At 46.9% G+C, this 13,106-nt stretch overlaps 1 protein-coding gene across 1 annotated transcript; it reads left to right on the plus strand.

The window, feature by feature from the left end:
* Positions 1 to 3,145: 3,145 nt before the first annotated feature.
* LOC126534954 (uncharacterized) lies at positions 3,146 to 9,605 on the plus strand. The gene is made up of 4 exons (XM_050182148.3): positions 3,146 to 3,616; positions 3,707 to 4,148; positions 7,105 to 7,346; positions 9,194 to 9,605. The coding sequence occupies exons 1-4, from the start codon at positions 3,171 to 3,173 to the stop codon at positions 9,552 to 9,554; spliced, it is 1,491 nt and encodes a 496-aa protein (XP_050038105.3). The 5' UTR covers positions 3,146 to 3,170; the 3' UTR covers positions 9,555 to 9,605.
* Positions 9,606 to 13,106: the final 3,501 nt, after the last annotated feature.

Consider the following 13,106-nt stretch of genomic DNA (forward strand, 5'->3'; position numbering starts at 1 on the left):
GCTGCCCAGGGACCCAGGTAGGCGGGGAAACGGTTAGATACATGGTTCCATAAAGGATGCTTTACGCAACTTCAGCCAAACATGAAAAAATATTCACATGCTGCGTAGCTGGATGGAACCAAGGTAATGTTGTTTGCCGTCGCTTAGAGATAGATTATTTCTTCCATTCCTCCTCCATAGATAACTAATTTTAATTTAATTCTTAATTTTATTTCCGCATTACGGTACATTACAGCATGTACAAAAATGCTGGGGGCATACTTCAACTTCTCAGTCATTATAGTTAGACTAAAAGTGTAAATGAGAAAATTGTAGAGTAACATGAAAAACTCTCCCTACAGCTTTCTGGTGCTCAATACGTGCTACATAAAAGTGTTTCTATGAGCGCGAAAGAAGCTCGCGAACAGACACACCATTGCCGCCCGAGTCGCCGCTCGAGGCACTTTGCGTGTACTATGGGCCCGAACATACAACCTACTGGCGGCTGCAGTCTGATCTAGGAAACAACCTGGTTCGTATATGCCACTTCGTATGTTCTCGAAGAGACAACTTGCGCTTCATAATTATATACCATAGCCATAATCGTTAAAGTATGCGCCAATAATGAATTCCCGATCATCATGCTACATATGCACGATAACTTGAACGCTTACTGCAATAACTTGGATAATCATCCCAAAAAACGTGTTTTGCTTGCTTTTTCTTTGAAATTTATCGCTACGCACTTTGGGATTGCGGCGACAGGCGACGGCGGACGCCGCCCCCAGCGGTGGGTGTCACATGGACTTGATGGGTGAGTCCATAAGAAATATCGGTGTAAAAATACTTTTAGCATTTCCGCTTCGTAATGTTGATTTTGGTTTATACAGTCCCGTATACGTACTATCGCATAGTATGGTTAGTGTACTCGTACTATCACTCACTCGGAATGTGGGTCCTACGACACAGGCCTGTGAAAATTAACTGAGCAATCTATTAACTGAGCCATCTGACGCTACCCTGACTGGTGGCGCGCCACTCGCCCGCGCGACGCGGCTCCTCTTTCCGCTCACAGCGCGATTCCTAGGTGCAGCGTTCGATGCGGGACGCCTCTGACGTGATCGCTGCGCCGTAGCGCGTCTGGTGGGAAAGCTTCTCCTGCGATATGTGCCGTGCTGCTAGCGAGAAGCCATGCGTCTGCGTGGTGCTCCCAAGCGAGATAGAGGGCGATCCCATCGAGGCGTCAGCCCCATGATCGCGTCCATCTTCATGGCGCGTCGCGGCCCGGCTGTCCGTGCCGATTACGACGTTTGGCTCACGTAGATCGTTTCTCTCTCCGAGACACCGAGTTCTTTGGTTCGTTCCGCTTGCTCTCGCGCAGGTTTCGTCATTGTGTGACTCAAGAGCATGCCGAGCGAATGAGTGGGCGGTGCGAACGGGGTGCGATAACGCTATCGCGTTCCACTCTTGAAGACGAAGCTTAAGCGTCCTCCAATTTTTTTTTCACCTTAACCTATCCTTCAGAGCTCAGTAGCCAACCCGACCTTTACTCCGGTTAACCTCTCTGCCTTTTTGTTGTTCTTGTTACTCCGCACAGATGGCACATACCCACTGTAGGGATCGGCCGAGAATTAGGCGGTTCGGAGAAAATGGATGAAAAAAGTTCAGAAAGAACGCATTAGGGGAAGACGTGTTCTACTCGGTGTTTAAAATGTAACAGTCGTCATGCTGAAGTGAATCCAAAAATAGGTAAATAATATTATAAATTATTGCTTTATGAAGACAGCTAATTGGTGCCAAGAATAAGGTCTTTCATCGCTGTGCAAACATACTGGTGGCTGTGCTTCAACGTGGAAGCTCCAAACCAAAGCAAGACGCGGACGTTCATGCTGAGGCCCAGCTTGTTTGTAGGAACATCGAGCATCCTTCTTCTTACTGAGGGAAACAGTCGGCATACAAGAAGAAAGTGGTCAGTTTCCGATTCCCCGCACTGTGTACACAAAGGAGATGCCGCCAAACCAGCCTTATGTGTACAGAAATTAATGCCAGGATGTGGCAGCGCAACCTCGTTAGCGTAACCTCTAATATGCGTGTCCTGCGCAATTTACAGTTCCAGGGGAATAATAGGTGTTGGTTGTCAGAATAATAGAAGGCCAGGATATATTTGTACAACTCGTTCATCATTGTCAAACTCATAAACTTAGCGGCAGTGATACAGGCGGTTCGGAGAACGCCAGATACTAAAGGACCACCCAGGGAAACCTTTGCTAATGAGTCGGCACACTCGTTCAAAGGCGCACCTTTGTGCCCAGGCACCCAAATCAAACGAACGAAACGGAAATGAGACGAAGCCATAGATATCTTGCTTGCAAAATATTTGAGTCACTACACGTTGTAGGCGATGAACATAGAGTGAGTCGGTTATGATAGCCACTGATTAATTAGAGGGGCTCAATATGGCCTGTGCTAAAACTACAGCTCAGAATTCTGTCAGATAGATAGGAATAAAATACGGAAGGCTAATCGAATAGTACCAATCGAGCGAGAGAAAACAAAAATCCTACACCTGCCTTTTTCTTGTTCTCTGAGGCTTCTGTCGTTATTACAATGTTCGTTTGAATATGACTCAAGTGATCAAGAGTCATTGAGAATTCGTTAAATAAATATTTTGCATTATTTGGGTAAATGTTATCGAAAATAATTTCAAGAGAGACAGTAGTAGAATTTGCAAGATTTATCTCATACAGTCTACCATTGCAGAGTTCGAGTCATCTCTTATTTCCTTTCTTTCTCTTTCTTTCTCTCTCTCTCTCGCTATAACAATGATAAAAACTACATTGTTAATGTATCCTCTCTTGTTCATTCTCTACCATTTTCCCACTGCTTATTCCTCCTTCATAAGATTTCAAAATTAATACTCCAGAAGGACAAATTTGAAAAACTGAGCTCAATATCTTGTGCTCACTCTTCTCCTTCTCTTTCTTAAACTTTTGTTTGACATGTTCTATTTGACTTTCCTTTTGCAAGCTTTTTATGAAGATAGTTCTCTCTTTTTTTGTAATTTCATTTATACTCATATTATGAATTGATTCGTATCCTATTACCTACAGCGGGCTTGCGCCATCTTAAGCGGGTTTATCATTATGCTCACCTTTACTTGTCTCGCTGCCGGCGCACCCAGTGCTCCCTACATGCGGGCGATAGGACAACGACAAGGAAGAAGAAGCGCGCTTGCTTGGAATTCACGCGCTTCGACACGGGAACAGGACAACGGAACCATGAACCCCACCTCGAAGAACGAAGTTCAGTGGACCCGGAAGCATTTTTCTCAGTCGAACGAGCGGCGAGTTTCCTTCGCCGATGCGAACGTCGCGACCAGCACCGACGAAACCACCCGAAGCAACTCGCAGCCGTTCCCAGTGCGCCTTGCAGCCGTTCCCGGTGGCCTACCGCGGTCCTCGTCGACTGCCCGCCGCACCTCGACTGGAGGCGGTTTCAGCCAGCGCACACAGAGCTACGGGCACGTCTTCGCGCCCATGGATTCCTCGATGACCGCTCTGCTCGGTCTTCGGCCGACTCCGAGTTCGCTCGCTAGTGGACCAGCGATGCATCCCAGTGCCTACTCACCGCGAGGGAGGTAAGTATTGCAGCAGCGCCGCCTATCAAGCTGACATAACGAGTCCTTCGCGATCGCCCCGAAGAAGCCGTCTTACCATTTTCTGCGCAGTCCTTACTGGGTGCGCCTGCCGTTCGGAGGCAGCTGGTCGGACGCCTTCGAGCAGCCTTCCTCAGAGACGCGATTGTTCAAAGAAGCGCCACCTGCAGATGAGCGCGACAGTTCGGCGTTCCTCTGGCTGCGCAACATCGGCGTCGGCATGATGGTGGCTGCGATGCTGACCGTCGCGCTGACGCTGGCGCTGACCATGGACCTGCAGGACTCGGACATCAGGCCGTGGCCTAGCTCGCCACTAGCGGGCGGGATAGAAAGTATCAGCTCGAGCAGGGTCGCAGTCCCGCTGGGGCCGAGGAATGTGCCGCTAGAAGGAAGAACATCACAGGCACGCAACGTGACCAGGCATCACCGACGTGCGGTTAGAGTCGAGCGCCGCGACAGGGCATTGGGAGTGCAGCAACCCCGCCTACCGCAGCCTGATGCCAATAACCATACGGTGAGTGACAGGAGTTTCTTTATGGAACTGGGCGGTGACGTCCTGCTAGTGCATTATATATATATATATATATATATATATATATATATATATATATATTTATGCAAGGAACCCTAAGTAAGTTTTCTCATATATATGTGTATATATATATATATCATGTATTATTATACCAGCGACTGCATGCCTGCGAGGCGCCGGCGCCTCGGCGAGCCAACTGGCTTTTGCTAAATCTTCAGTAAGATAGGTTTATGAGAAAACTTACTTAGGGTTCCTTGCATAAATATATGCATTAATTTAACGTATTTGAACACAACGATAATTTCCGAAGTGTTCTTTACACAAGCGCTCGTTACCTACAACTTGGCGTGGTCCAAATTATGGTCACCTTGTTACATCTGCAAAATTTAGAATAAGGACCCTCGCGGTAGTACGTGTGATTGACGCCACAACGCGATATTTAAATATTGTTGTTAAGCAGTCAGGCACCTAGGTGCCAGTTTCTCAGGTACTGAGGATGTCACCGGGGACGCCGTATTTTTCTTGCGACTTTCTTCAACCAGTGGGACTGGTGGTGCTCCTGCGGCTCGACCACCAGACAAGCGTCAAGGCCGTTCTGACAGCTACTTTGTGCCTTATCTCCCAAACTGATGTATTTCGCGGAGCTTTCAGGAACTTCAGCAAGATCAACTTGAGGAAAGCCTGCTCTCATTATGCGCTCAACTTGGCCTTTCTCACCATAGGTCAGCTGCTGCTCACACAATTCGCTAAGAACCGCGCGTCGGTAGTTTACAGCGATGCCTCTCTTCGCTATCTTCAGTTTCTCGGTGTGAGCCTCCGATTTAATGAGTGAAACACACGGCCGTTTACTACGCCAGCCTAGGACTGAGAAAAAAATTCTGCAATATACAACAGCCCTTTCTAAAATTCAATGATCAGCAATTTTATGTCATTCAAACACACACACACACACATTGCGGGAAAAGATAATCACCATAGCAGCGTACACGCCGTACAATGATACAATGTGTCAGCCTTAAGGTTGGAGGCAGCATACAGTATGCGGCATCACAGGAAAGCTACCTTGCTGTTCCTGAAAACAGTTGGATGTCGACCTACTTTGAACTGTTTGCACTATTTAGCGCTTGTCTCACAACAACTACCCTTTGTGTCGCATGCAGTGATTTTCTCTAGCACTGCTGTAGGTACATGCAGGTAGCGACGGAATGCATGGATCAGTTCATGACAGGACAGTACCAAGAGAGGAATGTTAAGTAACACAAACGTACGCGAGTATGATGGTGGTTATATTGCTGAGAAACAATCGTACCCTTCAAAAGGCGTAAAAAGTTTCAGAGCGTGTAAGGGGTGCACTTTGAAAATGGATCTCCCTGTAAGAAGACAGCAGCTCTTGACATCATTTCTAATAGTACGTAAGCAGAGCCCTTTTTTTTGTTGACTCTCTTTAAAAAACATGAGATGTTGTTTCCTTTCATAAAAATCTCATACATTTTCCAAGAATCAAGCCACGGGATGGAGATGTTGGCAAGCAGTGCTTTAGACTACAGCTTCTAAAGATCCGATATGTTAGGACAGCATTGGTGACGTACACAGAATTGACTTAAAAAAGCCACCAAAGGAGAACGTTAGGTCGAGCTGGAAAGATAAATTATTTGTCTAGAAGCCTATCATTGTTTACCGTCTGCCAGTGTGCTAGAATATCAATTTCTTGCGTCAACTCTCCGCGGAAGATGCCACCGTGGTTCCTCGCTTTGAACCACCCGAGCCAAGATGACGCAATCTCCAAGTGACCTCCCTTTTTGCCACACACTGTGACTGAGCCTGTGTTGACGTCACATGAGGCATACCGTAGCCCACAACAGATGGCGCCACTTCGGCTTTACATTTTCGTAATTTTCTCGTTTACGAAAGCTCAGTTCTGGCTACGAATGACCAATCTTTTATTACCAAAGCATAATCTTTCAATTTAGCTCGCCTTATTAAACGAGGCCACACAGGAAAAGCTAAAAGTAAGAACTGACCATTAAAGCAATGACTTACGAAGACTATGACCATGGCCTAGGCGCACGGCTACAAATGTCCGCACTTCTTGGTCACCTTTGGGATTGACTGCGAAGCATAAAACAAAAATCAGCGGGAAAGAAGTTAGACTGTTTTCAAACTCAACGCTACTTAATACGGTGTGCTTATAATTTATGTCGGCGGGATATTACCGTACACACATTATACTTGCAAGGCCATAATGTAAGGATGTTACTTCTCCATTAGTCTAAAATGCAGAGGCTCTCAAATTGAAGATTTACCCGAATTTATCTCACATTATTTTTATGTCCCTGATCACATCCTTGATTATGCATAGATAGTGCATTCTCTCTACCAGGCATTCTTTCATGCATACTGTAATATTATGAATTTTCAAGCGGCTTTATTTCTTTCGTGCGATCCCAGTTTGCATCTTTTCGAAAATACCCGCAAATTGGTATATGGCCGTGAGGGCAAATTGCCGTTGTGACAGGGTAGCGTGCGGAGGGAGATCCTTTAATGAAAGGGGTTACCAGTTACGAAATTAAATGATGTTATCAACGTTAGTCATAGCTGTAGTTAAGGATAGCCCCTGCAGAAAGCACTATGGACAGTACCGGCGAATGGCGCAGTACTAGGGAAGTCGACAGAGAGCTCTTGTTTCCACGTGCCACGTCCTGATCAGTCTGGTAATCCAGGTTTGGTTGTTGAAGTTCTCAGTAGGTAGGGCAGGGTGTGTTTCCTTAAAGAGTGCACAAGCGCAGGCTATCGCCATTCACGGTTTCGCGGTGGTTAAGCGACGTCATTGCTGAACGTTTTCTGTTTCTTCCTAAATGACATAACAAGAGAAAGTTGCACGAAGTACTTTCTGCAAGAACACCTTCCTTTCTGTCGTTGTGCATGTCTCCTGATCCAGCGGCTGTCGCAACGGTGCCGGAGCCACTTCTACAGCTACTGCCACCGCGGCCGCGACGAGGTCTACTACAGCGCCTCCTTGCGCGCCTGTGCCTCGACGGAGGCCGACAGCGTGCACGTCTGCAACCACGGCGCCAACAGGTTCACCAGCCTCGAGAGCTGCCTCGCCAGCTGCGTGAACGTCGGCAATGGGAGGCCGCAGCAGCACTGCTACGAGTACGCCCTCTTCACCACATGCTCGTGGTGAGTGTTGAGCAGGCGACGAAAGGATTAACCTTTAATTAGCACACTAAAGATTAACGATAGGTCAGATTACACTTGTAAACTATTCTTTCAAATGCATGTCAGGAGGAAATGGAGGTGAGAATTTTTCTGCTCTAATGTAACGGTTAAACTGCAGCGTCACTGGCTACTTCGCAAATATCAGTGTGTTTCGGGCCGTTGGGATAATTTTTGAGAGAAGAATTTCTGAGAGCTCGCTGTACCTCATTGCAGACCTAACTTCTTGCACTGCAGCGAAGAATACAGTGCTCGTGTCAACCAATCAGCAAACATGAGAGGAAGGCTCGCCCATCGTGTGATGCTAATACGTTCGCGAAGCCTCCACTCGGGTGGCACCATGCAGACGGCTGTCAACGGCAGACAATGCACAAGCCCTCTTTCTGGTCCTCTCTCGGAGTTGTCCGACGCGTTGCGTAGCCATCTCTGCAATGTGATTGAGTTGGTGACGCGAAGCATGTGCTTAGCCTTTACTTCCCATTCAGCCCGTAGGTAGACACGAGAGGTGGGAAATGAAAATGTTTCTTAAGCCAACCAAACCGGCGACGGACAGTGAATAAAGCGTAAAGGGAGGAAGCTTATTTACATAGGACGATGAGTGCCATGGGATTGGGAGTCTGTATCAAGAGCAAAAGTAATATTGTACACATTGTACCAAATACTTGCACAAAATTTTACGGGCCATTTTGAAGTTTCCAAATGTCTTTCTTTTTAGCGTTTAGAACGTTTCAGGCGTTTTTCAATGACCTTTCACATTGTTATGGCCATTCGCTAAGCACCATTACTTATATCCAAGGAATTCGACTCGCTACGAGAGTGTGCCCATTATGGTTGCTTACCTCTAGTCGATAATGGTATCCTCGTGAATTTAATGCACGAACATAACTGCCTCCTCCTATAAGAAAAACCTAATTGCAATATAAAGCGATTTGTTGCGTGCTGTTCTAAACAGGTACATTTGCAGTGAAGCTATTTATCACTTTATGTACTACATTGTCTGGATCTATGCTTTCCATTTCCTTTCTCTCAGATGTGACAGAACCAAGTGACAAGATTGCAAATTTCGACAAAGAAATACTATTGCGTACAGAAAAGGTGATAGTCAACCAGACAAGCATAAATCTGATGGTGGGGAATTTCTTCCTGCACTGCGAAAGTTAGTGCCCGTCATCACACTCTTCCTCAATCACCTAATCGCGTTTTCACTTTCTGTAACGCACATTACCATTCTAGTAGCGGTTCCTCGTGGTGTCTGTATCGCATGAAACTAAAGTTCCTGTCCGCAAGCACAAACAAGCCATTGACTATTCCTGACTTTCACTGTATATATTATTACCCAGATATATTATTACCCACAAGCTCCGTCGGATAGGGGGAAATTCCTGGGCGACATTAGCAGCACAGCCTGATTAGGCATATAAAATATGAACGTCGGCGTTCATTTCCATTGTCGACGGCAAGGCACACTCTGGTCACTGCTGATATAATATCGTCCATATAGGAGATGATAGAAACGATTCCTGAGAGCGTAGATATATTTTTCCTTAGAAAACGTTTGCGACGTCCAGGCTCTTGCAGAAGTTACACGTTTGCAATTTAATGCGAAAAATTCATCGTTAGGCGCTTAATGGTAAAATTCATACAATAATGATGCGCAGTGCGCGGTATTACATAGCCAATTCCTATAGATACATCGGTGGATGAACAATAATATGACGGCCAGATATTCTAAGATCGCTCGCAAGTAGCGGCTCTTATTGTCGTTCCAATTCAGGCAGCGAAACGTCATCGTTCGCTCACTGGTTCTGCAGGCAGGACGCACCGGAAACATGGTGGTTCTTCGACGGCTCCCTCTGCAGCCAGTGGAACTTCCCCCGGGGCGAGTGTCCGCTACAAGACGGACGGGTGTTCCGCACGCGCCGGGAGTGCGACGCGGCATGCCTGCATCGGGAGCGAGACGACAGCGACGAACAACGCCGCTGCGACGCTCCCGACGCCGGCACTTGCACGCCGCGCCAGATGCGGCACCCTTACTTCGCCGACATGCGGACTGGCGGCCCGGCTCGCTGCGTCGTCGCGTCGAGCGGCGAACTCGTCATGCACCGCTGCCTCGTCGGGTCGAACCGATTCCACTCGATGGCGAGCTGCGAACGCGCTTGCCTCGAGTTATGACGGGCCGTAACGAAGTGGCCCGAGATTCGTACGTTATGTGTGGCATTAAAGACCGACACAAATTTGATTCTTGGCTGTATTTTTCGTGCCGTCGACTACATCTAATTTGCAGGTGCGGTGTCCTAAAGAAGACAACTAGCTGTCGTACACTAAATTTTGGTTTCATACTTTAGCAGGCAGTCGACACCCTAGCGGTGTGCTGCCAAGACGAAAATTTCGTTCAGTATTTTAACGTAGCCTACGATGGCGCATACATCGCGAATTCAACTGGAAACGTAAATCAGCCGTTTGTTGATGGAACGAACATACATTCTGCCGTTCTGCACATAGTCGCAACAATACCTTATTCTGGTAGACTTCCGGTAATTTCACTACGGTTAAAGTAATTTTTCGGTTAATTCGATCCCGGCTTGCGTCGCCGACCGCTACCACGCATTTCAATTGGCCCAAACGTTCGTTATTTCGATCGTAAAATTGGCATCGCGACAGGTAAATGGAAGCTGACCAATCAGCATACACGCGCCCGACCCCTATGCTGACCACAGTGACGACCGCTTTAGTCGCAGCGTCCGTCTCGGTCGAGCTTAGGGGACAGTGAATAGGACACACGGCATCTCCTGTCAAAAACGCGTATTTTCGGCCCACCCCAGGATCATTTACAAGCAGCAACGGTAGCTCACGACGTGTGATTCTAATGAGCGCCTTTTGTTTTCTAAAGAAATTGGGTGGTAAATTGCACGCGCGGTGGCAATCGCACATGAAACCGAAACCACCTTCATGGCGTTTGTACGCTTTACCACATAATGCGACTAAATTGCAGTGAAGCTTACATTAAAACTCATGCGCAAAATTGATTTTAGAAAACCAGGCGCCATTCTAAAAAATTGCATTCGCGAGAGATTTTAATTTTCGTCGGACGCTTTCATATACATTAGTTCTCTATTTTGGACACATAGAAGGTTCGCCTGCGTTTGATTCGGAAGCATCTTCCAGCAAATACTGCCATATGAATCAGCAATGTGTCTTCGCGTTTTCTCTGCGTCGTGTTTAATTCAATCCGCTGTATAATTTCACCAACATCGTCGGTCTCGTCAAGGTTGAATCAACGGAAGGCGACTGCGACAAGGTAGAGTTTGCCGTGTGAACTTTTTATTACTGTATTAGACTTGCACTACCGCACAGAGCCACGGACTGAATAGGGAAATACAGCGATTGGACTGATCTGAGAATACGCCGTTGTGCACTCTTGATTAGAGGGGAACCCGAAGTACAGATTCTCCGTTTATTTTATTGTGATATCAATTCTATGGACACTCCAGGTGCGTTTCGCCTGTCGGTGTCGCCGTGACGTTCTGTATAAAGTCCAATGGCGATAACATGGTCGCTGCGCACCGTATGCTGTATGTGCGAGTGAAAGCGTGTGAGTGTGAGCTGACAATGGTGGCTTAATCTCGCGCGCGCAAGGGAGGAAAGCAGGGCGGAAGCGCGCCGTCTTCCGTCGTGCGCTTCCGCCGACGGAAGACGGCATCGGGGGGAGGAAGGGAGGGGGGGGCGCGTTCTACTCCGGCGGCTGCGCGGGCCCTATTTTAAAAGCGAACTGCGATGACTACACAGCCTAGGTCCGCGGAGGGCTCAAAGCTTCGTGTTCACTGTGTTCTCAACGCTTAGTTCGCGTTGAACCGAGAAGCAGCGCAAAGCTCAGTTTGCTCGCTGATGCTGCCGCCCTGCCTTTTTGACAGCGTTTTGAGAGCGAGTTTCCGCGGTTGTCGATGAAGACGTGTTCATGTACATTTGGGTGCGCATGACACCATGGTTGGTAATTCAGTTAGTAAGCGAATGTTTGCAAGTTTATACGGCCGATAAAAGTACTACCCTTACTTCGTATAACTGTCTACTGATTTGTTATCGCAATCGATTCTTCGCTTTTTAGGCGAAACTGCGACCTTTTCAATTCTGTAATAAACACAATTGCGATAGGTGTCTCTGAGCAGGTTTATAGTCATATGTATGGCCACCATGACACAGCTATGAAGAAAACTGACCAAATCTCAAGGAAAGGTTGAGTCGCCAGGGTCAAAGCGCTCTCCACTCGCAGTACCGTAATACCGAACGACGCTAGACAAACGCGGACGCTGATACGTTCACTGTAAGGTCATCGCAACAATCGCAGGGTTGTAACGTACGATAAACGTGAAGCCGGGGGGCTCCTATCAGTAACGTGACTCGCTGGATACTAGATGACAATGGCTCTAAATACTGGTGGAGTGCACGTAGGCCACTCTTAATCACTGCAGTAAACAGCGGGCTTACTGTACCCACATACTTATGCACTCTAAAGAGCCGGACACAACTATGCGTACTTGTTAAAGCTAATCTGGTAGAAACATGTTGTGAACTGGGGTTTGCAACTTTCTTTGACATGGTTTTCCAGCCACCCGACAAGCTTGAATATGAGTCCGCTCCGAGAAACCTAGCCACCACCAAATGTGCGTGTTCCACTAAAACGTTTACGCATACAACGTAAATAGTTGCTTATGATTCTCCAAGGAATGGGCCCACCACCAACGATGAAAAAGACCTCGGCAACAAAACTGTTTTAAAACGCATCGTCTGACAGTCTTTTAATACGAGGCGAAGGGATGTATGGATTTAGTACACCTGAGAAATTGCATTGCCGATTTCCAATGGAACTACCGTCAGTGTAAATTTACGACTGCCCTATATTTTTGTTTCCTGCAGCAACATCGCTTTTTTTTCACCTTGATCTTGTTAACACCTTTTTTCCATCGCGAGCTGAACCAGATAGATTATATTTTATCGCGAACTGATTATGACTTTGTTCTTCTTGCTGTTATTTAACATCACGGCTCATACCCACCAAGTAGATTGGACATAACGGAATTGTAAAATAATACGCACAACAAAAATAAATGAAAATAATGCAACAAGGCACAATACACGAACAACAGGATTATTATAAGTTGCTTTAGGTCGTCGTTTTAGTTCACCTGAAAGTCCATGGCATGCACAAGCCATAAATGGTGATTGGTAAAAAAATTATGTTCATAGGACGAACGAGCAAGGACGAAAAAAGATTACTCTTTCATTTTTCCTTATTTTTGATGTAGCAACATGGGAGCTAGGCCACGTTAGAGCCGCCTAAATTTGTGCGTTATTACGAACACAAGAAATTTTGGGGTGTTGAAGATAAGAAAATTTTAAAAAAATTAGGGGTGGAATTCACGAATCTCGGCAGTTCGTATACAATTTCTTAGCCAAAACGTGCTTACGCGATGGTTGAAACTGAAGTGGCAGCGCATTTAACTTACGGCGTCATATGAGGGTGAGTAGGAACCAAAGCTCAGGTTAAACGAAAAGGAATGTAAGAAGCACGGTCAACTGTTAGCATGATCGCACACCATACATCTGTAGTTGGGGATATATTTCCGCGCCAAATCCCGGCACACCCCTGTTCGACAGCTTCCTCCCTCTTCCGAGCGTTTGCTACAGCGGCCACAAGCGCAACCGGGCTCGCCCGTCCACCGCATCGCC

Source organism: Dermacentor andersoni, chromosome 7 (assembly GCF_023375885.2).
Source record: "Dermacentor andersoni chromosome 7, qqDerAnde1_hic_scaffold, whole genome shotgun sequence".
In the NCBI taxonomy this organism is placed as follows: domain Eukaryota; kingdom Metazoa; phylum Arthropoda; class Arachnida; order Ixodida; family Ixodidae; genus Dermacentor; species Dermacentor andersoni.